This window comes from Mixophyes fleayi, chromosome 9 (genome assembly GCF_038048845.1).
Source record: "Mixophyes fleayi isolate aMixFle1 chromosome 9, aMixFle1.hap1, whole genome shotgun sequence".
Taxonomy (NCBI): Eukaryota; Metazoa; Chordata; class Amphibia; order Anura; family Limnodynastidae; genus Mixophyes; species Mixophyes fleayi.
The window spans coordinates 113,421,181-113,447,439 of record NC_134410.1 but is presented as its reverse complement, the minus strand read 5'-3'; the positions used below and the strand labels follow the sequence as shown (position 1 = coordinate 113,447,439).

Genomic DNA, 26,259 nt, shown 5'->3' with positions numbered 1-26,259 from the left:
TTTCTTAAACATATCTATTGAATCTGCCATCACAATCTTCCCTGGCAGTGAATTCCATATCTTGACTGCCCTTACTGTAAAGAACCCCTTCCTTTGCTGGTTGTGAAATTTCCTCTCCTCTAACCCTAGGGGGTGACAACACCTGTTTCCGCCAGAGATAGAGGCTTTAGATCTTTCTGTGTTCTGCTAGGTTAGCAAGCTGTAGTTCATCATAATTATTGTCCAATCGTTTTCCGTTATGTGTCTGTAAAAACAAGAACAAATGAAGTTATTATAACATAACCCTTTGTCCCTTTTTTGGCAGTTTGATGGTTCAGAAACGAGTGGATGCCGACATTTCTAATACTTTGGTTAAAATCCCCAAGGCCAGACACTTAAGAGTTAAAAGACAGATCTATGTTCTGTAATATGAATGCTGCTTCCGGGGGTGGTGGATAGGAGTGTCCTCCTCCTCTCTCCAGGTAGGGCTGGCTGCCTCTCCCCTGGGGAGGGTTCTGTTCTGTGTGTAGGGGAGGGGTCTTGGTTTCAGGTGAACGGAACTGAAGACCAGGAACGAGTTACAGTAACAGTTCAGGAGACATCCAGAGAGGGAGGATGTTCCGCAGTTCTAGGAGGCATCGTTCTCAGGTAAGGCGGACGGCTCATACTGGTATTCAGCATTGTGTCCGTAAACTGGATATCTCCTACTCTCTGTCTTTTCTTTGTCTGTGACCCTCTCACAAGCACAGACGTGTGTGCAGCAGTCTCACCCTCCTTTCAACGGAGACACATCATCAAAAATTATTCATCCTTCCTAGACTGAAAGCATCATTGCTTTGTTTTTACTTTTTGTGCATCGTTGTTCTTCATTTCGGTTGGGTGCGAATGATTTCTTGGGGCCTCTGTGTTACTTCGTGTTGGCTAGAGTCACCAAACACCAACGTTAGACTAGTGTGAAGTGCTAGCAGCGTCGTGAGGTATGACTTGTGTCACTTGAAGAGCGCCATCCAGGACCTGGGTAATGCCAACCTGATCCAGACATGGATGATTGTAATTAAGCATTCTGACATTACTGTCAATGTGATTTGAACGTCACCGCTACGGCGTGTTCTTCTTGTGCCCGGCTTTGAATTTCTAAAAAATATGTTCGGTTCGTAGGATGACCTGGAGCGCCGGCTATTCTTACGGGACTAGAAGTGCCACAGTCGCCCTATTTGCTCCGTCCTCTGTTTTTCTAGCACTTACTTCAGGCATACTGTCAGGTACAGAGTTTACTGGACAAGCCCAAAAGACTTTGGATCTCATTTAAGAAGCGCACTGGATGCACACGGTAATATGCCGCAGTTTTGTATCGGTGCCTTTAGATCAGGCCTGGTCAACCTGTGGCTTTCCAGGTGTTGTGAAACTACAAGTCCCAGCATGCCTTGCAAGCTGCTGGCTATCTTCTGGCAAAGCATGCTGGGGTTTATAGCTTCACAGCACCTGGAGAGCCACAGGTTGGCCAGGCCAGATGGTTTGACAGAAAATTACCGTAATAACAGCAATAACGCGCAGTCGCGTTGTTCTTCAGAATAGAATCTGCCCCATAACGTTTCCAGTTTTGTCCTAAAATGCTGCTCAACGTAACATTTATTGCTTAATGGACTATGAGAATGAGGGGACATTGGGTCTGTCATTAGTGCATGTGACACGTTTGTGTATTTAAAGGTTGTTTTTACATCAGGCAAAGAGCATCTAGAAAAGTGTTTCTCCGCAGAAGAACTGGTGCGGAGTGCGTTCCATTGAAAGAAGAGGACCAGACTTAATCGCTGGGTTCCCTGAGGAAAATTCAAGTCCTTGTGTACATTAGGTCAAAACTAGGCAGTTGGGGCCTGATTCATTAAAGAAAATAAAGCAAAATAAATGAGTAACTTTGCACCTGGGCAAAACCACTTTGGAGGGGGAGGTAAATTTAAAATGTGGGGATAGATTTATAGTTGGGATAGGGCATGTCCTAGATCAACTTTAATTTGTAGTGTAAACATAAAGCTATCAAGTATTTGTGTGCTGCAGGAAAAAACAGCCAGTGTTTAACTTGTGTGCAAAATAATAAACTAATTTGCACCCCTTGCATTGTAACATGATTTTATCCAGGAGAAAACTTACAATTTTTTTTGCCTTGCTTTCCTTAATGAATCAGGCCTTTAATCTGTACAAAGAACGTGCAACTCCTCCTACCAGCCGGGAGACACACTTTTCTTCACACTGCACCACCCTTAGATCAGTGCTGCGGTTTTGCGTTTTTTTTCGGTTCCTAAATTACCCTTATTGTTAGATAGATGTCAGCTAAATCTGCCTATAGCGACAGAGCAGCGGAATGACGAAATATCCTAATACCAAACAATGTTCAGGCATGTAGATACCCTTGTTCTACTCAGATACACAATATGTGCATGATCCTGCCCTGGTCAGAAATGAATAAATCAAAACAAAACCTAAAAGCAATAGTAATCCATCATTATGACACGTACTACTGTATGGCAAATATCCATTTTGCATTTTCCTGACAACTTCTGCCCTGTAGAATTATCTGATCTGCCGGCTTTCAATTTAAAGGGACAGTTGTCTTGTTTTTTTTGTTTTTGTTAAATTATAGGCTTCAAATGACATGCGATGCCTAGGTAGATGTATGTCTCTAATGCAAAAAGAAGTTATAATGTACTACAATGACTCTGTTTTGGGTTATTTATGCTTTTTGAGTAATTTCTAGTCAAGCGTGTTAGCTGTTCCTATGCTCCACGCAGTGGCGAAAATACAGTGGGGGTGTGTGATGTGCCCTCCCCCGCACCATCTCAAGGCATAATTGCCGATGCTTATAACCTCCCGTGGTGTGGTGATGTCATTGCGTCATCGTGGGCCTGCCCTCTGCTATGAAATGACATGAATTGCGTCATTAAGCCTTGCCTCCGATGAGACCCGGGAGGCTCCCGAATTTTAGGAGAATAGGCTGGGCAGCACGGTGGCTTAGTGGTTAGCACTTCTGCCTCACAGCACTGGGGTCATGAGTTCAATTCCCGACCATGGCCTAATCTGTTTGGAGTTTGTGTGGAGTTTGTATGTTCTCCCCGTGTTTGCGTGGGTTTCCTCCGGGGGCTCCGGTTTCCTCCCACACTCCAAAAACATACTGGTAGGTTAATTGGCTGCTAACAAATTGACCCGTGTGTGTACGTTAGGGAATTTAGACTGTAAGCTCCAATGGGGCAGGGACTGATGTGAGTGAGTTCTCTGTACAGCGCTGCGGAATCAGTAGCGCTATATAAATATATGGTGATGATGATGATGAAGTATGACCCAAGGCAGAGCGGAGTCCGCATCAGAGCAGTAGCACGTGCGCAGTAGACTCATGTGCCAGACCAAGCTTGTCCAGAAGGGGCCCCTCTTCTACAGCAACAACATCGGGCCCCAACCCTAGTTTTGCTATAGGAACCGGCGGCGCTCTGTGTCCCCCTCTGGCTCCAGGTACTGCATACATACCAGCTTTTTACTCTTTCCCTCCGGAAGATACATTTAACGGAGACCCCCGTCCTGACCACTTCATTACCAAGTGGTCAGGATGCGGGAGAATGAGCTGCTCTCCCGGAAGTCTGGGAGACCTAGCCCGGAATCTGTGAGTCTCCTGGACATTCCGAGAGAGAGAACAAGTATGAAGTATTGTGGTGGTTCTCATAACCGTCATCCAATTTCCTAAACAATGTCTATCTCATACTTGCCAACTCTCCCGAAATGTCCGGGAGACTCCCGAAATTCGGGTCGGTCTCACGGACTCCAGGGAGAGCTGGCAAGTCTCCCGCATCCCGCAATTGTGGAGCTAAAATGAGGCGATTTGCGGCGAATCACGTCATTTTGGCCCCGCCCCCCGCGTCAAGACAGCATATTTGTCGCGGGGGCGTGGCCAAATGACGCCCCCTCCCGCTCTCTAGACACGCCTCTCTCCCGGATACAACTTGCCAAAAATAGGCAAGTATGGTCTATCTCCATATCGCCTCACAGACTTGCATGTGTAAAAACAAGAGTTTATCCCCAATGAGCACCTAACCAAACTCATTCTCCAACAGTCTCCTTAAGATCTCTGGTCTGGTTCGTTCAAAAACCATTATAGATTCCTCACACAGACTAACTTCTACCAGTTGAAATGTTTTTGTTTTCTAGAACATTTGGTACTTTCAGTTCTTGTTTACAATCGCGTTTCCCCTTTTGTTTATCAAAGAGAATTGTCTGAGCTCTGATGTGATCTGTGCCCTAGGCCTACTAATTTATTAATGTGTGTATGCATGTGTACACCTGCACTCCAGATAGGAGACGTGGAAAACAGGTACTGTTGGAATAGGTTTAGGCAACAGACCATCAATAGAAAGCTTAAAGGAAGTTCGGGGGCTATATTTACTAAACGGCGGGTTTGAAAAAGTGGAGATGTTGCCTATAGCAACCAATCAGATTCTAGTTGTCATTTATTTAGCACATTCTACAAAATGACAGCTAGAATCTGATTGGTTGCTATAGGCGACATCTCTACTTTTACAAACCCGCAGTTTAGTAAATATACCCACGGAACTCTATGAATTTTAGGGGAAGCATAGCAAAGGCGAAACTGGACAAAAGGAAAGTAAAGTACCATTAATTCTAAAATGCAAGTTACTTTATATTAAAGAACTAGTAATAACATTCCCAAAAATATATGTAAAACTTTTCAAACCTTGAAAAAATGTGACCTGGTATACATTTGGTGTGTAGCTGATTCCACACTATTGTGCTTTCATCTTTTTCTCCCTACAAATTGTGGCTAAACAAGACTGACAGCTGTGTCTTCGTAAGAAGTTACTGTCAGGAAATCTGACATGTGTAAGATGATATATCCCTCCACAATCATAACTTTATCTTGTATATCTTCAGGTCTGATAATTTCTCATTATAGTTTGTTTATTTAGAGTCAATCATATTCCGCAGCGCTGTACAGAGAATATGGAATCCCTCAGATCAGTCCCTGCCCCGTGGGAGCTTACATTCTAAATTCACAATCGTACACAGTCCGGGGTCCATTTTTGTCACCTACCGGTATGTTTTTGTTGGCGGAAACCTGAACAAACACGAGGAGAGGATCCAAATTCCACACATTTAGGGCCCTGACCGTAATTGGCCCCATGACCCTGGAACTGTGAGGGAGCAATGCTAACCACAGCACCACCATGCTGACCCCCTTCTTGAAACCTTTACATCTATATTTGAGAATTTTATAAATAGCTCTGTACCAGCTTATTAGGTTAGGTGTCCTTTGAAAACAAAATTGTTCTAAAATGTTTTTATAATCGCAAACTCTATCAAATTTCCATTAGAATTTTTTTTTTACACCTCTTTGGAAATGCCTAGTTTTGCTGAAACCAGTAATAAAACATTGGTGAACCGATTTGGCAGTGATAAAATTATTGGTAAATATTATGACTCCTTCAGTGGACAGAACCACTTCTCTTACGCGACATGTATGCTGCTTTCAGCAATTGTCACTCATTTTTCGTTAGTTTCCTTTGTACAGTGGCATAGGCAAACCAGTGGGGGGGAGGGGGGTTTTCTAGTGCCTGGAAACTCCCCTCCAAGCCTGGGGCACTGTATAATTGAGGTGGCTGGACCCTACCACTGCTTCACACGGCTCTTCTTGAAAAGGGAGAGCTGCGTGCACCTAACAGTAGTGATGGCAGCATTGTCCATGTATATTATGGGGATAGGAAGAGTTGGAGAGCAGCCAAGCACTGTCTAAAATTATAGCTACGCCCCAATGCATGCTGGTCACGCCCACTGCCGGTGTGGTGTGGAAACCCCCCTCTACAAATCCTGCGTTTGCCCCTGAGTGGGGTCTGTTCCTAATCATATAACCCCTGTGCTTGGGTAAGTTCGGGTGGCATTCACCATAGATGGGCAGAGAAAAGAGAATTATGTTGAATAAGTTATGTCCCTGTGTTTATAACCAAAGCAGAACCATACCTAAAATTAGGCTAAGCCCCTGATAGGCTGAACTATGATCCGCCCATGCCATAACCAGTTCTATGAAGGTCACGCTTATGTCTTTGTCATGGGAGAATCACAAGGGTTGACAGACGTGCATCACTGACCCACAGACATTTCACCCCAAGGAAGCAATATAAGTAAATCAGTATATACATCTTACATGATTACCGAGATACGGTTAGAGGTTCTTCATTTGCTTTTCAGCAAATTTGGCAAAATTTGCAATTAAATATGCAAAAGATGGCTAAGATTCAGTATTGGTAGAATGTTTTGAAACAGGATTTGATTTTCTGTTGAGTCCTAAAATATCGAGTAGGTAAAGCAATATCCACAGACACATTCCATGAAGTCAGGAGGGCAAAACATCTTCTCCTGTTGTTGTACATATACCACCGAAGAGGAGATTCAGTTGCCGGCGCTATAGCGCGCAGACATCGCGCCGCGCACATTGCTGGCAATTACGGTAGGAATCTCCGCTCAATTTATGTCTAATCTCAGCTGCGAGGTATTTTGCGGATGTTCCGGAGACACTTTAGGGCATATTCAATTGTTGGCGTTACTATTGCCATCATTACGGTAATAGTGCGCGTAAATACTGTTATTACGGTACTTTTCACGCGGCTCAGGGAGCTGCGAGCTGAAATCCGGCTAGTATTACCGTAATAACGGTAATAGTTTTTCTGAGGCGGAAAAACGTTGACAATCGAATATGCCCCTCCGCGTCTAATTGAATCTCCCCTATAAAACCATAGGCGAGCGCAGGGATATTACAGCTTTATACAAGAAACATTGAATATGAAGGGGAAATGTACTGCAAAAATCTCTTGCACTGGATCGAAATGAGCCAGAGTGCCTCGTGCCTCATACCTCACTTAATGGGAATTGTTCCTGGTGAGATGAAAGGCTGTATTTGTGTGAGGTCCATCCCACAACATGGTCACCTCCAAGTTGTATAATCAACAGAAGCACTTTAAACATAAACTGCTTATAGATTACATTTAAAGCCTGACAGCAAGTGAGTTATTGCGGAACGCATAGTTAACTGCTTAATGCCCTGTATAATCTCTTGGTGATTAGTTGCCAGCACCTGGGAGCTTCAAGTCTTTTTCAGCTGCCAAACACCAAAGCTTCACGTTTCATTGTTGTTTTTATAACACTGCAGCAGAACGGTCACGTAGGTTCCCATGTCTGTCCCCCACACTATAGCGTTCATCTCTGCTGGTCATCTGATAAGAGGATATGTGCCCTCAGGAAATTCACAGGACCAGAATTACTGGTGTGTTTGACCAATTAAAGCTCATGTGTACAGCTCCTGTATTTTTAAAGTTAAAAAACCAGGACACCTAGGCATACAGGAATCGCCAACAATTGGTAATAATACAATACTGGGTAATAGAGACAGACGGAGAGGTAAGAGGACCCCGCTTGCAATCTATAGGACTATGGGAATTTGGTGCTACACGTTGCATATTGGTCCAGCCAAATTATAAAGTTAAAAAGTACTTATTGAGCTATAAGGTCCAGTCACAGAGGGGTCAGAGGGTTGTTGTCTTGTGTGAACTGTGTAAAGGATGGTAATAGGGTAACCCATACTTGCCAACTCTCCCGGAATGTCCGGGAGACTTCCGAAATTCGCATCAGTCTCACGGACTCCCAAGAGAGCTGGCAAATCTCCTGCATCCCGCTACTAGCACCTCAAAATGAAGCGATTCGCTGTGAATCGCGTGCATTTCCGCCACAGAGGGCAGGGCCAAAATGAAGCGCTTGGCCGTGCCCCGCCCCCTCCCGCCCTCCAGTCATGCCGCTTTCCCGGAAAAAGCAAGGAGAAAGTAGGCAAGTAAGGGGTAACGTAGGGAGGTTAAGAGGGTGATTAAGAGCAGGGGCAGGGGGGGCATCTGTCCCACGGGCTCGTCCCATAGTGGACTACCTTGGGTTGGGTCTCAGGAACATTTTAAAGTGAAAAAAAAAAATGCAGATGGCCCAAACAGGCTGCTAAGTCGAGTTTTGCCCCCTGGGCTAAAACTTGCCAGCCCTCCCCTAATTAAGAGATTTTCTATGCTCGCCTGTAGAGGGGAGATTTCAGAGAACGTTTGCAAAACCATTTCATCTAACATGCAGATAAAGAGTCCTTGTATTGTGCAGTCGGTTAATATTGAAAAATTGGGATATTTCCAGGGGCAAAAACTAACAAAGACAGACACTTAAACCCTGGGAGTGTTCCTGGGAATTAGGGGACAGTTAGCAACGCTGACTATGTGACATGAAGGTTTAATTTATAATCCCTATGGTCAGTGAAAACAGGTGTCTTTGCCAACGATATAGTTTTACCCCATACAACTAGGGGTGACCACTGAATCTAGCGCTGCTATCGCCGGGGGGAAGTCTATTTAACATGCACGCTGCTTCTACTAGGGGTATTTGCAGGACTCTTGCTGGACTCTGGCTCTGGTCTCGCTCATTGTGCACCGGATCATTTTGAGAATTTATTATTTTATTTACGACAACTTATTTGCTACGCTGGAGCTGTTGCCTGAGCCCCACACAGCACAGCCGTAATAATGGAGAGAGTCCTCTTTTATTAATGTTATGTGTAACTTTATACAGTAGGTGCAGCGACAATTTTGCTGAGCTAAGTGGTGGGGCCGGGTCTTTTGAAAACGTAGTAAAACCTGTTTCTGTCTTTGTCTTCTTTCTATTTTATTATTATTATTGTAGTATTAGTAGTAGTGCTACTATTACCTTTTATCTGTTTCTGCAGGAAACACTCTGATCATACTTGGAGATATTTTATTGATCATATTACTAGTGGTATAGTTGCCAACAATTCCCACCTTTATGACTACATTCCCCATCATAATATATTTATTGAGCTTGGTTATAGTATGTTTTGGGAGTGGGACACTGGAGTGACCACTGGTCAGACTGCAACTCAACTTAAAATGCTCAGTGTTAATGTCTCTTGTCTCCTGCACCCAAAGACCCCCCCCCCCTCCTTGTGATGTGTGTTACCGTAATTCAACCTAAAATAAAAGCAAGGACAAGTTTATTAAATATGGCAATAGAAGGTCGTAGGTTATTTAAAATAACCGTAAGTTCTTGCTCTCTCTATCTGGTGGCGGCGAGAAAAAAGCACTCGGCTGACAACCAATCTTTAAACCAAAAACAGTAGGAGGTAAACCGCTCTTACCACTGCACCAAGAATAGGATCTTTACCATTGGTCGGTACTAAATCTGCCATCACTGTGGCTGCTCCCCCTCTGGACACGACACTGACGTGTCCGCACAAAGGCGCGCCAAGGGATCCCCCGCAAGAAAGGACCAAGAGTCGTGTTACTTCGAAAGGGGCAGTGACGTGCGGCCAATTAACGGTAGCACCTTTGATTAGTCACTGACCAGCACTGCTCTCCCGCCAATGGCGTCTCCTCTGTAACAAGGAAAGAATGGGTTAACAATAGAACCTTACTGAAGGTATCCAAAGATCCAGGAAACAACAACTAGCCCCTAATGGGAGTAAGATTTATAGATTAACTATACTCCTCCCATTGGATACCATTGGCTGGCTGTGCATGGAAAACTTAACCCTTAATGGGTAAGTGCTGACAATCACATAAACGCAATATTTGAATTGTCTTCAGCTTAATTAATATCGGTGCGTTTCACCTCCCATGGGGCTGCACGTGTTGATCGTGGCCAGAGGAGGCCCTGCCTGCATCCATGTCTGCAAATACGTGAACATGCCCGGCATACGATTAGCATTGCTGCAATATTATAATTCCCTTTCCTCCACTCTACCGCCTCTCTAGGTGTAAGTCATAGTTCTACAAAAATATAGCCATGTGCGCAGTACGATCATGCATATGGGCAGCACGGTGGCATAGTGGTTAGCACTTCTGCCTTACAGCACTGGGATCATGAGTTCAATTCCCGACCATGGCCTTATCTGTGAGGAGTTTGTATGTTCTCCCCGTGTTTGCGTGGGTTTCCTCCAGGTGCTCCGGTTTCCTCCCACACTCCAAAAACATACTAGTAGGTTAATTGGATGCTAACAAATTGACCCTAGTCTGTGTGTGTGTGTGTGTGTGTGTGTGTGTGTGTGTGTGTGTGTGTTAGGGAATTTAGACTGTAAGCTCCAATGGGGCAGGGACTGATGTGAGTTCTCTGTACAGCGCTAAGGAATTAGTGGCGCTATATAAATAGCCAATTATGTCTTCCCTATGTAAGTTCTTTGTACATATCCATATCTAAAAAATACACTTGCATGTGTTGGAAATTAAATATCAATAGTGCCAGGACGTATATTGTGATTTGCGACACTAGTATATTGATATTTAACTTGCAACACACGCATGTGCATTTTTTTTATCCGTCACTACAGGACTGGGATTTTGTGAATCACAAAAGATCAAGAATGTGATTGAAACTGTCTTATTGTGCGCCTTAACTAATGGTAAAAATGCAACTTAAAATCTTACTCCTGATTGCTGCAGATTCTTCTTCAATATTTGCCTTGGCTATGTTTCTAAAGCATCACTAAATAATATTAAGATTAACTGGATGATGCTGACTTTATCCACATTTCTGACCGTTTTACCGGACGGATATATTTTTACATATACATATTGGAATCCTATCAATGTGTGCTGGGGTTTGTGAATACAAAGTATAAGAGTGTATGATGTCACAGGATAGATGTTTTGTCTAAGGCTCATAATTGTTCAAGGTTTTCTCTCCAAGTAACCTTTCTTACTGCTGTTCTGCCTCTGGTCTTGGAGACCTTACACTGACTCAGTGTTTACTGCATATTGTATGAGTTCTGTGAGCAAAACAAGTGTACTTTATATTTAAAGGGCTCATTCTTATATTAATTATCTGGTAATGCTATAATAATGTGGCTGCTAGGTAGCACTGTTCTGCTAGTGTCTACCAATGATATTTACCTGACCAAGCAAGCGTTTTCACATTTAATATTGGTACATTCAAATATTCAGAGGAATTAAGCTTTTTCTACAGAATAGCACCTTTTAAGAAATATTTTTGTTAAAGGGTTAATGACATTTGTGGTTATACATGTATAGAATCTCTTATCTGGGAAACCATTATTCAGCAAGGAAAGAAATTCTTAATTACTGCTGTTAGGTGACAGTGACAGGATGACACACACCCCCTCCCACACTTGCCACCTGAGCTCCTCTCTATAAACTCCCAAAGGGGAAGTTATAGAAGTAGGCAAGTATGTAGGGGCAGCACGGTGGCTTAGTGGTTAGCACTTCTGCCTCACAGCACTGGGGTCATGAGTTCAATTCCCGACCATGGTCTTATCTGTGAGGAGTTTGTATGTTCTCCCCGTGTTTGCGTGGGTTTCCTCCAGGTGCTCCGGTTTCCTCCCACACTAAAAACCCCAAAATATACTAGTAGGTTAATTGCCTGCTATTAAATTGACCCTAGTCTGTCTGTCTGTCTGTCTGTCTGTCTGTGTGTGTCTGTGTGTGTGTGTGTGTGTGTGTGTGTGTGTGTTAGGGAATTTAGAGTACAAGCGCCAATGGGGCAGGGACTGATGTGAGTGAGTTCTCTGTACAGCGCTGCGGAATTGATGGCGCTATATAAATAGTTGCTGATGATGACGTTGTTGGATGTATGTATTCTGCATCTACACGTAAAAAGCATTTAGAAATCATAGTGAATGTACTATTAACTCTTTTGTTTTAATAATTAGAAATTTGTAATTTTTTTTTATTACCCACTCTTTCCCCATAATTGACAACATTTAAAAACAAAACAAAACAGGGAAATTTACTGGTGTGCAGGTGGATATAAGTATGTCACACATCATCATCATCATCATCATCATCATCATCAACATTTATTTATTTAGCGCCAGCAAATTCCGTAGCGATTTACAATTGGGAACAAACATTGATAAAACAATACTGGGTAATACATACAGACAGAGAGGTAAGAGAACCCTGCTCGCAAGCTTACAATCTGTCTAATGCACCTTTCACTACTACAATCCCTATTATGATATGTTTACTGAGCTTAGTTATAATGTAACTCTGACTCCATAAGGGCACCTCGGATAATATAATAAGTTACTAGAACATTTGAGCCCCCTGTGTCCCGATTTATTTCCATAGAAGTTCTTTGCTAAATCTGACACTGAGAATAGATTTAGAACTTTGATTCATAATACATTTGGGTTAGAAGTATTAGAATGAATAAACACCTTTAGTTGTTTTACTGCACATAAAGCCCGAAGGAATGGTCTACAAAGGTCATTCAAAACCATTGCATTTGTGTGTTACACATGTACAGCTTTACTCAGGGAGTAAACTATGTCCATGTAGTATAATTAAAATAGGGATCCAATTAGAAAAAGGTCCAAGGTAATATTGTACTCTTGCTAAAAAACCTATTATGTTATTTATATTATTATGTGATCAAGAGGTCAAAGGTTAATCTCAGACTTTCTGTTTCTCTACTAGGGAACAGAGGTCAATGTCACAGGTCAAGGTCAGCCGTGTTACTCCTGCAAGGAGCGGTGCCCGGGCTTCCTCGCTCACCGGTGGAGGTATGTAAAAATCTAATCTTGTTATGTGTACGCCTGTTTCTATGTACCTCACTTATACCATGTATTTTCATTATGCAGATGAGTGTAATGTATCCTATCATTGTAAGTGTGCAGGAAAATCATAGTTGCCTACTTTGCAGAAGAACCTCCCTCCGGTAGATCCCTGAAGAGGAGTGTGGTGGGAGGGCGGAAGGGGGGCCCGACGGGCCTCAGGGACGCAATTCATGGGAAATTGCGTGATTTTGGCCCCGCCCCACAACAAAATGCTATATTGTTACAGGGGTGGGCCAAATTGACATGAATCTCCCTGAATTCTGTCATTGAGGCCCATTGGGGACATTATGTGGTCCGTGAGACATACCCGGAATTCGGGAGTCTCACGGACATTCCAAGAGAGTAGGCAAATATAAGAACAATATTAAATGTAAACTGCATATTATAATAAACACAAATTAAACGATTCTTTCTCATATATATCTATCTACCTATCGTTCCATAGCACTCATAAATTACAGAGAGTGAAAAATATAATTTAACTTCCCAGTTCTTTATACTGTGTGTTTGAACAATACCCACGGCTTCTCTGCTTCATTTCTCTCTTCCCCAGCCTGGTATTAAACGGTGACTTCTAATATCCTTCAGGGGCAAACACAGGAGTTGGAGAGGGGGGTTTCCACACCACGCCTCCAGTGGGTGTGACCAGCATGCATGGGGGCGTGGCTGTAATTTTAGACAGTGCTAGGCTGCTCTCCCAACTCTTCCTATCCCCATAATATACATGGGCTATGCTCCGTGCACTACTGTTAGGTGCACGCAGCTCTCCCTTTTCAAGCAGAGCCGTGTGAAGTCGGGGCAGGGTCCAGCCACCTCAATTATACAGTGCCTCAGATTTGGAGGGGGGTTTCCGGGCACTAGGAAACCCCCCTCACTTTGTCTATGTCCTTATTTCATCCTAGAGGCTGCTTTTATACCGTTATTTTTTCATCATAATAAATACTTGCATACTTTTGACATCTTCTCTCTGAGAGATCCCGGAGGGGAGCGTCAGATGCAGGGTGGGCAAAGCGGTCACATCATCGTGGCCCCACCCCTCCAAAGCACAGTGCCACCAATACTTCATCTAGGCCTCATTCCGCCCACTCCCTGGGGGTCCGAGAGGAGGCACTGCTCTTCTTGGAGAGCTCCCAGAGATTTGTGAGGCTTCTGGACATTGCAGGAGAGTAGGCATGTCATAAACATGAGCTTTCATTTCTTTTTCTTTTCTTTTTTTTTTAACTACAATTTATTTCTTATGAAGGGATACATTACAATTTTTAACTTCACTTTTCTTCTATGATTGAGGCTTTTTCATTTCCATCCACAGTGACACAGACTAATCTCGCACCCTGCTGTGTTATTTCATGTGTCACATTCCTCGAACTTCCTAAAATAACTCCCAGCTCACTGGCTTGGCTCTGTCAGACAGCGTAGCCTAAATTACCATGAAGCTATTTTTCCCTGTTTCCTCCAGTCACGGCTGTCTGGGCAATTTGCAAGGGTAGCGAGCTGCGGGCATCCGGGTAATACCGTCAGATGGGTGTCCCTGTACCACAATATAGCCCTGCTCCAAAGATGGAAGAGCTCTGTCCTATTCGACAGCGGCCTCCCATCTGTCCCGGTATTTGCGGGACATCCTGAATCAAAAGCCATAGAAGGAGTGGAGCTTAATGGGAAATGGGTGGGGCTTTGCTCAAATATGTCCATTTGTGGGTGGAGTTTGGGTGGATCAGGGGTGGAGCTTATTTTGTCCCGCTTTCAGGATGCTAAATGCTGACAGGTACGCAGTGGCGTACGGATGTGTAGACAAGGTTCTAATTAAAAGTATTTGGAATAGAAAATTTTGTGCGTGATAGGGAGAAAAGCAGAGATTTTTCTTTCAGAAACTAAATTTATCTACATGAAACCTTTCACCATCATCATCATCTATTTATTTATATAGCACCACTGATTCCGCAGCGCTGTACAGAGAACTCATTCACATCAGTCCCTGCCTCATTGGAGCTTACAGTCTAAATACCCTAACATACACACACACACACATACAGAGAGAGACTAAGGGCAATTTAATAGCAGCCAATTAACCTACCAGTATGTTTTTGGAGTGTGGAAGGAAACCGGAGTACCCGGAGGAAACCCACGCAAACGCGGGGAGAACATACAAACTTCACACAGATAAGGCCATGGTCGGGAATCGAACTCATAACCCCAGTGCGTGTGGCAGAAATGCTAACCACTAAGCCACCGTGCTGCCCACACCATCCAAAACCCTTTAAGGTGTCTCCACTCACACACAATGATTTTACTTACGATGCCTCTCTATTGATGCAATTTTACAACTATTGCAACATGTTGGAGACACAAAGGATCGCAATACTTCAAACATATGATCGCTGAAGTTTGGTCATCTTCATGGTCCAGTATTTCAAAACAATTCCAGCACTAAGTGAACATACCTCCAAAAATGTTTTACCTTTGCCAGTTAGGTCTGGGAATAGTTGCATCTCGATGGGGCGAGCTATATTCCCACGCAACACAAGCTGGCAGCACTTCCAACAGTCCTGGGAGTTGGTACAAAAGTCCTTAGTGTTGGGTTTGCGTAGATTTGAGGCTGAATTATCTAAATCTGAACAGTAGGGAAGTATGGATTAAATGATCATAATTAAGTGATCTCTTTCTGCAGATGCTCAATATGTTAAGTTTATCGGATTTAGATTATTGTGTGTACAAATCTTTCCATTAAATCCTGCCATTAAATCTTACCATTAACATATTGTTTGTGAAACGTGGTCTTGATTACAATGATAGAATCGTTGCATGTGTGGGTTGAAGGCACCAAATTTGATTTTATATATATATATGTATTATAAAAATATAGTTTTTGTGGGTAATTTTGGCTCCTCTTGTGCAGATCGGATCCTCCGTAACTTTGTGGTAGGAATTTGCATGTTATTAGATTGGTAATCTTTCTACAGATGTCTTGAATGAACACTCTCTGTAGTTAACTTCCTAGGATAACAGAGCATTATGTTTGCTCGTATTACTATAAGTAATCTCTGAAATATTTGGCCAGACCCTGTGTGTCCCTAGAAATTGCAATCCAAGCAGTGTTAAGTAGAATTCAGTCATTTTGCAAGATCTTCCCATGCAATAGAATTAATCCAAAGTAAATTGTACAGCGCTACGGAATTTGCTGGCACTATATAAATAAATGATGATGGTGATGAAACCTATTTTGGTGGCAGTACTGCTCACACCCTGTAATGGTGATGTATGACACGAGGAGCGAGTCATATTATAAGCATGTTTTCTCTTATACTCTCTTGTGATCAGATATATACATGCCATGACCTCAGAACTAACAGATTATAAGCAATTACACCAGTGCTCACAGTTTCTATGGCTATTATATATATTTGCATTACTTGTGTATTGTATAGTATTTCCCTTTCTATGATGAATCACTCTGCTGCTGTTTTATACAGGGTATAGTTCTTCGGTGTATGTAATCTTTAGTTTATTGACATGTACTACTTTATAGAGCTTCCATGTGTGTAACGGAATGTTGACCTCTCGCGTTTTACCTCAGGAAGATCTGCCAGCATTGTCAGTGCGCGTGGGAGGAGCATGGCAGCGCGGCGGCTCCTCAGGAGGTGGAGCGTTCCCTCTGCAGGATGGTGGGGGCGCAGCGCTGGTCCTCGGGGGAAAGCAGCTCTGACACCGCATGTGAGAAATACGCCTGGGTACCCCCTGGACTAACCCCTGAGCAGGTACGTCTCCCATCACCCAGCATGTCAGTACTGTTCAGTCCTCCAGGATTTCCTGTCAGTAATTTTACGTGTGTTTGTCTGCTCTCAGGTACAGCAATACTTCAGTTGTCTTCCCGAGGACAAGGTCCCCTATGTTCAGGGCGCAGGAGAAAGATACCGACTGAGGCAACTTCTCCGCCAACTACCCCCACATGACAGTGAGGTGAGGAGAATGGTCAGCTCCAGGCTTGAGATTTGGCCCAGCGTTTACGTTCCTTGAGGCTTGTTCTGTCACCAAGCCTACTATTGATCTTACCTTTCCTCCTCCACACTTTATATTACTTTTCATATCCTTTCTTGTATTTACTATCAGTGGTGGAAGTGGAAATTTAGAGGTGACGGTGTGAGGGAATGTATGTAAGTGAATGGAATTTAATAGTTTTACAATGAAGACAGTAGGAGAAGTTGACCACTGTTTACTATACAAAGCTGTTATTTAATAAGCAATGGGCAAACTGATGTAGAGTTATTGCCAAAATTTGCGTAAATGACTCTAAGCCAGTGGTTCCCAAACTGTGTGCCACGGCTCCCTGGGGTGCCGCAGCGTTCTCACAGAGGTGCAGCAGCCAGGGCCAGTGGTAAGAAAGGCGAGGGACTACTTGGTAATTATTTTGGCTTAGGGGTGCCTTGAAAAATGATAGACCCTAAGGGTGCCTCGAACTGAGAACGTTTGGGATCCAGGGTCTAAACAAAAGAGGAAGATAAGGTATTTCCACCCATATACGTGGCTGTATACGTCACAGCATTTACGAGAAGATATCTCCATTGTCCTAACAGCAGTATATGCACGTTTCTGTAGGTCTGCATGTACTGTGCTCGGCCTACGTTAGAACCTCCTGCATCCCGCCTCTGCAGGCGCATGCCAGTGCCACAATCCTGCAAATGTGCATATGCTTCTGGCCACTCTTCTGTGAATTAGTGCTGGAATTAGAGGTTGACCACTTGATGAGGAAGCCCTGGTGTTTGGTGCTGACCAGGATCCACCTTAGTCTGCTAATAGTTCACAATATTTCCTATTCCTGTCTTACATCTTATAGTAATTTACTTATTTTCACTTGCACTCAGCTATCTGTCTGTCCTATCTGAGATTGTCCTACTTCTACTTCTCCGCTCTCTATTCTCTGTGTTGCCCTTTGCATGGTTCTGTGTGCAGACCCCACTGCTGCTGTTTGTTCTATGCTAGGCCCAGTACCGCTGTTAGTTGTAAGCCCGGTCCTATCCCAGGCCCGGTACTGCTGCTCTTTGCAGGGAGAGGAAGAGGAGGAGCTGCTGACTCTCTTCTGCCAAAAACGGAGACTAGAGAATTTGGGTCGCGGGGCTGTCCGTCCAGTCTCCAGAACCATGAGCGGGACAGTGTGTCGGAAGGTAAGAGCGCCATATGTAAACCTGCTCACATTTATACACCCCTTGTCATATTCGCATAATGGGCCTGAGTCATTAAGGAACGTATCTGCCGATTTTGTGCGTAACATCCGCAAAATCGCTCTGCGCATACTCTGAACCCGATGATACGCAACAGACCACAGCCACATCCAAGTTGTCTTCAAGCGCAAACGACACTTACTACAGTCGACGGTTCTAGTTATGTCAGTCATGTATGTAGGCTATAACGTGTGTGCAGTCAGAAGCAACTGTAAAAATTTCTCTTATGTACAGTAGACATTAAGTACACCCTGAAAAAACAAGTAAAAAACAAACAATAAAAGCCCCAAAACATGTTTAATTTTTTTTAAAAAATTCCATGTGTAAATATAAAGGACTATAATATTGGCATGTAACATTAATTGAATATATATATATATTATTATTTTTTTCTGTGCGTTCTTTTAAATTCTTATATTACACATAGGCATGTATCCTGCGGTGTCTAAAATCCAAACCCACCGTCATCACCGCACGTATCTTGAAATCCGTTCCTTTTGACTTCGGAGTACGCAGAGCCGAGTTACGAGCAGTTTAAAAAAAAAAAAAAAAAAAAAAAAACGCACAATGCGTGCAGTATGCTACCTTGATAACTCAGGCCCGATGCCTTTTGTTATGAGAACATTCACACTTGTCCATTGGTTACCTCTGTGCTCAGTAACTATAGGGATTTTAAGATTATATTTATTACAATCCAGGGCCCGAGTCATCAATTCTGAGCGCAACGTGCGTTTGTTCAGAAACGCGCGTATATCGGCTCTGCGTACTCCTGAATTCAACAAGGAACGGCTCTCGCGGTACGTGCTCTGATGACTACAGGTGTGCGTCTGCACTGCTACACAACACACTGAAGGATACCTCCAATACCTATGTGGAATATACATTCGCAAAAGAACGCACAGAAGGAGAAAAAAAAAAGTATTAAATTATTTTATTTCTATTTGTTTTAAAATTCCCCCATTAAATACATTTATCAACTGAACATAAAATACATTTCTACAGTTGCTCTCAATTGCAAACACATGTTATAGCATACATACGGGACTGTCATCACTACTGATCAGGACTTAGATTAGCCCCGTAGCTGGAGCAGGCAGAAAAACAACTTTGCGATGCCCAGAGTTTTGATTTATATGTGGCTACGTGCACTCGTACATTGACTACAGCTGCACACCCCTTCCCAGCCAGTTCAGTCCCTGAAATCGTATGCTGTAGTAAGTGTCCTTTGTGTGGGAAGACAGAACGGACAGGGCTGAGTTTACTGGTGTATCTCCTGAATCTGGGCATGCGCAGAGTGATTTTGCGTACGATGCGCTCAAAATCGGCAGATACGTGCCTTGATGGATCGGGTCCACAGTCTTTATAAATCACTCCCACACTTATTAGCTATTCGTGCAGTACTTACTGTATGTCACAAGGTGGTGCTGTAGCCCCTGTAAAGGAGAAACTAGCACATTAATGCTTGGTACAAAATGATGTTATAATAAAAGCCGCTCTTTAAATAGTCGGTCATTTAATCTCGCTTCAGTTAAAATGTATTGTTCTTTAAGTGTATAACTAAAATGTAAAGTCTTTTTTTATTGTTTATTAAAATCTACTTTTATCTTTAGACAAATTGACAGATACCTGTACTATGAGGAAATGTGTTTTATTTTCTTATTTACAGAAAGTTCTTTACTTTTTAGTTGTTTGTTGTTTTTATTACTTTTTAGACATCATTCATGTATTACAATGTATCCATGACTGTATGGAATACTCAAGGGAACTGTGTTCCTGTTAATAATTTCTTACATGACCCCTACTCCCGTCCAACCCTTCTTATTAACGCCACCTTTGCTTATATACAAGAGCACATACTTGTTGGGTTTTTCTGGGTGATATTTATGTGTGCGGTACCCATTGTTGTAAACTGGTTTAGAGGGGTGTACTTTAGGGGCATCCTCTGCTGTGAAGAGGGGACCATTTTCACCCAGGAAATATACTTCAGCGTTGGTCTTCAGGTATCATCCTAGACTTTTATTGGACCTGTTGTCTCGACAGCCCCTCAATTGTCATGATTAATATAAGCCATAAATTAAGCTAAACCAAGCAGTATTTTAGGTGAAAAATTTAAATTTTTAAGTTAAAGAAAGGGGTTGTACTAAAATCATCGCTGTTAGTTCCTGTTGAAAAGTGTTTTTTTTCTTTAATTTCTTGCTGTTCACATCATCATCATCACCATTTATTTATATAGCGCCACTAATTCCGCAGCGCTGTACAGAGAACTCACTCACATCAGTCCCTGCCCCATTGGGGCTTACAGTCTAAATTCCCTAACACACACACACACACACGTCAATTTTTTAGCAGCCAATTAACCTACCAGTATGTTTTTTGGTTTGTGGGAGGAAACCAGAGCACCCGGAGGAAACCCACGCAAACACGGGGAGAACATACAAACTCCTCACAAATAAGGCCATGGTTGGGAATTGAACTCTTGACCCCAGTGCTGTAAGGCAGAAGTGCTAACCAATGAGCCACTGTGCTGCCCACATGGGCTGTGAATACAAGTTAGACGAATGAATGCAAATACCTAACTGGTTGCTATGGGTTACAGCAACCGTGCACCATTGTCACAACAATGTAGAATAATCCTTTTAATATTAATGGAAGCCTCTTCTTGTCCACAGTGTGGGCATCAGATCAGCGGAGGTGACGTGGCGGTATTCGCTTCCAGAGCAGGACTAGGCTCCTGCTGGCACCCCCAGTGTTTCACCTGTACCCAGTGCTCGGAGCTCATGTGCGACCTCATCTACTTCTACCAGGGAGGACAGGTGTACTGCGGCCGCCACCACGCTGAACTTCAACGACCGCGGTGCTTAGCGTGTGACGAGGTGGGTGTCCTCCTCTCTGCAACATGAACCAAAGCGCGTAGTTTAGGGTGTCAGTATTTATCTTATGTGCAAAACAGAATACTAATTTGCACCCCTTGCATTGTAACATGGTTTTGTCCAGGAGACTGAAATAAGAAGTTTCTTTAGTTAAGATCCTTAATGAATCAGGCCCACTGTTATTAATTGTGTTCCCTTCTCTGGCTGAAAGCAAGATTTATAAAGTTTCACCTCTCTGCAGCACAAATTATCTATTATCCAGTGTAAAAAAAATAAAATAACCGTACACTAGTCACGGGCTGACTGATGGTTTCTGAGGCAGCCACTGAGCTCCCGTTTTATTAAGTTGTGTTTTGACTAGAGTAGGATCACCTTCATTCACCTCTGTGTACCCAGATATGAAGTAGATGGGGTAGAGTAACCTGCCAATCAGATCGTGGGAGTGTTTGCAGCAGCACAGGTTCTTTCAGGATATGAATGGGCTGATCCTGTGGGCCACTTATGTGATGTCAGGACACTAGGTCCGAGGGGCAGTGCCGTGATGTGAGGAGGGGATTGGAGGGAAGCAGGGAACCACAGACGGAGAGTTAGAATGTAGAAGGAACAGGGTCCTCCAGCAGTACTGACATGAGGTCAAACACAGCTCTGAAAATTTGACCTATGAAAGTGTTTAATGTCCTCTGAGTTGTTTGGACCTACTTCCCTCTTCCAGGTCATCTTCTCACTGGAGTGCACAGAGGCTGAGGGCTACCACTGGCACAAAAGACACTTCTGCTGCATTGAGTGTGAGTGCATCCTTGGAGGTCAGAGCTACATAATGAAGGACAAGCGGCCGCACTGCTCCCCCTGCTATGAGAGACTCTACGCACAGTACTGCGACAGCTGCGGAGAGAGCATCGGTAAGAGGAGTCTGATTCAACCTCCTGTTTTATAAGGATGATCTCTGAGAGGGCCACGTTCATAGAAAATACATAGCGTTGTGGCACAGTGGTTAGAATTGCTGGAGTCGTGAGTTTCATTCCGACCAAGGCCCTATCTGTGTGGAGTACTTTATATATTCTACCTGTGTTTGTGGGAGGAAACTGGTGTACACAGAGGAAACCACACAAGGCACGTAATGGTATGTCAGTTGGCGTCTGACAAAATTAAGCCTAACGTGGGTGTGTGTGTTTGTGTGGCAGGAAAAATTGATTGTTATCTACACTGTGACAGGGACTGATGTGAATGATTAGATGCTCTCTGTAAAGTGATGTGTAATATGTCGGCACTCTATAAAAATCTGTCAATGTTACGCTGACAGTCTGTTCACAAACTTACAGAACTGGTTGGCGGAGGTCTTCACCTTTAGCAGCCGCCTTCCCCATAGAGCTTTATACGCTCACCGGTACTCAGATGCCCCAGGACTTAAATCCAGACGTAGTGCAAGATTGTAATGCAGAACCATAGCGGTGGGCAGGAGACAGAGTAGATGGCAGCGGATGGTCAGACGTAAGCCGAGGTCAGATGTCACTAGCAAGCAGAATGGTCAGATAACACGCCAAAGGTCAGGGTCACAGGCAATACAGCGGGGTCCAAGGTACAGGCCAAAGGGTCAGGGTCACAGGCAAACAGGCAAGGTTCAAGGTACAGGCAGGGGTCAAACACAGTAGACAATCCAGAAGACTCTCACAAAACACAGCACAGGAGCAGGTTAGCTGACAGGGAACTGAACGCTATAACCGGCAGGGAGGCTAAGTCCTCCCTGCCTTAAGTACTGGTATCGACCAATCAGGCTTGCCCTAGAAAGAACCCCCAGGTAGCCACTAATTAATCCCCAGGCTACTGATAGGTCAATGGCTCTTATGCGCCGCCGGCTGTTCTATATTGCCGTGGTGCGAAGGTAATTAGCTTCGGCGTCCGGCCGTTGCCAGGGCAACGGTTGGCCCGAATAGTGGAAGTGACCTCATGGAGACAGCTGGGACGCCAGAGGGAGCCGGGAAGTGAGTCGCGGCGGTGCCCGCGGCCCCTAGCAGTCAATGGATAAATTGTGTTTTTATTATAACTATGCCCCTGTTCCTTCTTACAATCACACCAGCTGCTTCTCTCAACAAGCCCTGGCCCCACGTTCTGCTTTGCTGGAACTCTGAATTGTTGTGTTTGTTTTGGTGACACATTAAAGGCTTATCAGTAATGTGGCACAATGGTGACCAGATGTGGGGTGTAGTTGTGGGTACACTATAACACCCTGTGTTCTATTACACCTTAATAAAATGACAAAGCACCTTATATATAGGCTTGACTGAAAGTGTGGTCTAGGGCTGTAATACATTGCTGAATGACCGAAGACGTGGTCAGTGTGGCCACATGTGGATGAACCAAATACACGGATGTGGAAATCTGGGATGCTGTTGAATGATTGCACATTACAGAGGACACTTCCTAATTACAGGTCAGCCCATGACCTTACATCAATAGAGGTCACAGGCGGCCCAGATTTTCGGTTCAGATATTCTATATTTTTGTGTGTATTATGGACCAGTTTGGGTGGAAAACTGCAAACTGACAAAAAGAGCTGCACATGTGTGTGTGACGTGTGTGTGACGTGTGTGACGTGGGTGTGTGACAGTGTGACATCCAGTCCCCCAACACGGCAGATTTTAGCTTTGTGAATCCACACAACGCAATTAAGAATTCTTATTCTTTTCTTTCCTTATGAATTAGATTTTTTTTTTCTTCCTTTTACCATTGATCTAGGATTTACGTACACACGTGTCTCTGCTAGTGGGAGCTATGAAAATGGTTGACCCAATCTCCTATTAGGACAGTCCCATAAGCAAAACTGTACCAACAATACATCTGACACTCCCATGTATGAGACATGTTTTGTCTGTGCGGTATAACATGTCTTACTGAAAATGTATAGTAATATTCTTCTTATGAACAAGTCATAGATTCCCTTTAAATAACAGGCGCGCACTTAGAATGTAGAGTTCTACGCATTCCATTCAGAATGTCAGAAGGAATGACTGTGATATAAAACTATTCCATTGCTTGACTCTAGTATATGGGGCTATGTTCTCTCCTAACATTTCATTATACGTTGGTTACAATAGTTTATCAATGGCGGTCTTCCACAATGAAATAATTTGTATATTTGCTGGCAGGTGTAGATGAAGGACAGCTATCGCACGGAGGGCAGCACTGGCACGCGGCGGAACGCTGCTTCTGTTGTGGAAGGTGTGGGTCATCTCTTCTGGGCAGACCGTTCCTACCACGTCATGGGCAAATTTACTGCTCCAGACCCTGCAGCCTGGCGCAAGGAACCAGCGAGCGCTCTCCCAGCCCAGCACAATCGGACCTATCTCCGCGCAAAGAGACCAGGGATGTTGGCACCTCTACAAACAGAGACCCAGAGGGGGAAAGTTTTGGAGAGCGAAGAATGGGGGGAGGACGGAGAGCTGTGTCTATGATAGATCAGTCTGGTACACCCCAGCCCGGACATCCACTTATAACTCCTGTAAGATCCATTCACTCCAGTTTGAGGGGAGCTCCTCCTGAATTCTCCCGGGAATCTTCCCAAAGACGCTCTATGCCTGACCTCAGAAGTCAAAATCGAACGGGACCCCGAGTCACTTTTAGGATTCCTCTAAGCACTGAACTCAAGGAACCGCTGCAGTTTTCCTACCCATCTTTCTCCTCTTCTTCCTCCACCTCTTCTTCTGATGAAGAGGAAGGCTATTTTTTAGGAGAACCCATTCCTTTGCCTGCTTTTATGAGGCCACCAGGATATCCTGTTCCTTCCATCCCTGCCTCCACACCAAAGAAGAAAGACAAGAACTGTAGCCTGTCCTGATGTAAAAGTAGCAGGACCAGCAAGAGACCATCATCTACCATCAATGTCCCCGTCTAAACTCAGCTTGAAATGATCTCAGGTTTCTACACGTATCAATGTTTACACTTAAAGGCACTCTAACCCCATTTGTTGATATTCCCATATTGTTTCTCTTATAGATTTATGAAGAGCTGTGTATATGTGTTAATATAGATTATAATATTCCTACAGCAAGACCTTCCATACCATTTGAAATAGTGTCAGCCACAGAAGACCTCCACCACCCTTTGAAAAACTTCTACTACTGTCTTTGCAGGGAAGAAGCGTCTTTCCTGTGCTTAAAGAAAACGTTCTTCTTTTCTTTACAATTATCATTAAGCTATATTTAAAGAGGATCTGTTATGCTTCATCTAAAGGTTGTTTTACATACTGCCTTGTGCACTAAAAAGAACAGAGTCCTCCGATGCTCCTTAGGGGAGAGCATGAATGATCTCTGAGCGTTATATGACAATATTAACTGTTGACTGTGGAGATAGACCCTTGTCTCATATATACATCCTTTAGCTCACACATGACAGGTCCTCTTTAATTGTTGGAGGCACAGCGGTAATCGGAACAGTCTTCCCACAAGACGAGAGCTAGATAAGCAGAACATGGTCCGTATTTGCACGCTTACTACTGAAGAAACCAATGTTGTTAGGGTGCTATTGATATCCGTTCCAACTGCCTATGAAGCAGAAGAGTTTAGGTTTAACATTTCAACTCAGTGATGTGGAGTCTACCGTTCTACCCAATGGCCCAATTGCACTATGACACATTGTGATATTGATTATGTTTATTGTTCTATTGTCACAACTGTATTAAAATTTTACAGATCATAAAAATAAAACATCTGTGTTGGACACCAGGGTACTGAACAGAGACAAACAAATGTGCACTTGGCATCAATAAAATTAACACACATACACTGTGCATCCATTCACCGACAGTTGTCATTTATACGGGTACACATAAACGTGGTCCTCTGCTGAAACACTTCCTCGTCACCAGGAGCAGTAAGCAAAGGCCTGTTGCTGGCTTGTGGCTTGTTACAGGATAACTGTAGATAAACACACAATTATTTTTGTTCATACAGGTTACAAAAATGGAAAATGTTTGGAAATACGTTGGACCCTATCACTGTTAATTAGTTTCTCCCACCATCATTCTATATGGGGCAGCACAATGGCCTAGTGGTTAGCACTTCTGCCTCACAGCACTGGGGTCATGAGTTCGATTCCCGACCATGGCCATATCTGTGTGGAGTATGTATGTTCTCCCCGTGTTTGCCTGGGTTTCCCTTGGGTGCTCCGGTTTCCTCCCACACTCCAAAAACATACTGGTGGGTTAATTGGCTGCTATCAAAATTGATCCTAGTCTCGCCTTCTCTGTCTGTCTGTGTGAGTGTGTGTCTATATTAGGGAATTTAGACTGTAAGCTCCAATGGGGCAGGGACTGATGTGAATGAGTTCTCTGTACAGCGCTGCAGAATTAGTGGCGCTATATAAATAAATGATGATGATGATGATATGTTGCTCACAGTTGCTGGCTCTTGATAATGGGTAAAGTAATTGCAGTGATTGAACGAGATGTTTCCACACCGCAGTCACTTACAGGGGTCTGTCTTTGACCTGAGCACGATTGCCGTCGTTAGGCATCGCAGCGATACATAATTTATTATGCTAGGGC

The 26,259-nt window shown here is 43.7% G+C and overlaps 1 protein-coding gene across 2 annotated transcripts in view; it reads left to right on the top strand.

The window, feature by feature from the left end:
- Positions 1-25,509, top strand: part of PRICKLE3 (prickle planar cell polarity protein 3) — a 32,561-nt gene extending 7,052 nt beyond the window's left edge. The window contains exons 1-8 of one of the 2 annotated variants that reach the window (XM_075184993.1): positions 529-627; positions 12,498-12,583; positions 16,209-16,389; positions 16,478-16,591; positions 17,653-17,793; positions 20,520-20,723; positions 21,433-21,619; positions 23,864-25,509. In XM_075184993.1, the coding sequence (XP_075041094.1) occupies positions 595-627; positions 12,498-12,583; positions 16,209-16,389; positions 16,478-16,591; positions 17,653-17,793; positions 20,520-20,723; positions 21,433-21,619; positions 23,864-24,552 (1,635 nt within the window). In that variant the 5' untranslated portion in view covers positions 529-594 and the 3' untranslated portion in view covers positions 24,553-25,509. Of the gene's footprint in view, positions 1-528; positions 628-12,497; positions 12,584-16,208; positions 16,390-16,477; positions 16,592-17,652; positions 17,794-20,519; positions 20,724-21,432; positions 21,620-23,863 lie in introns of those variants that run through there. The other variant, XM_075184994.1, reaches the window with a different exon arrangement.
- The last annotated feature ends 750 nt before the right edge of the window (positions 25,510-26,259 follow it).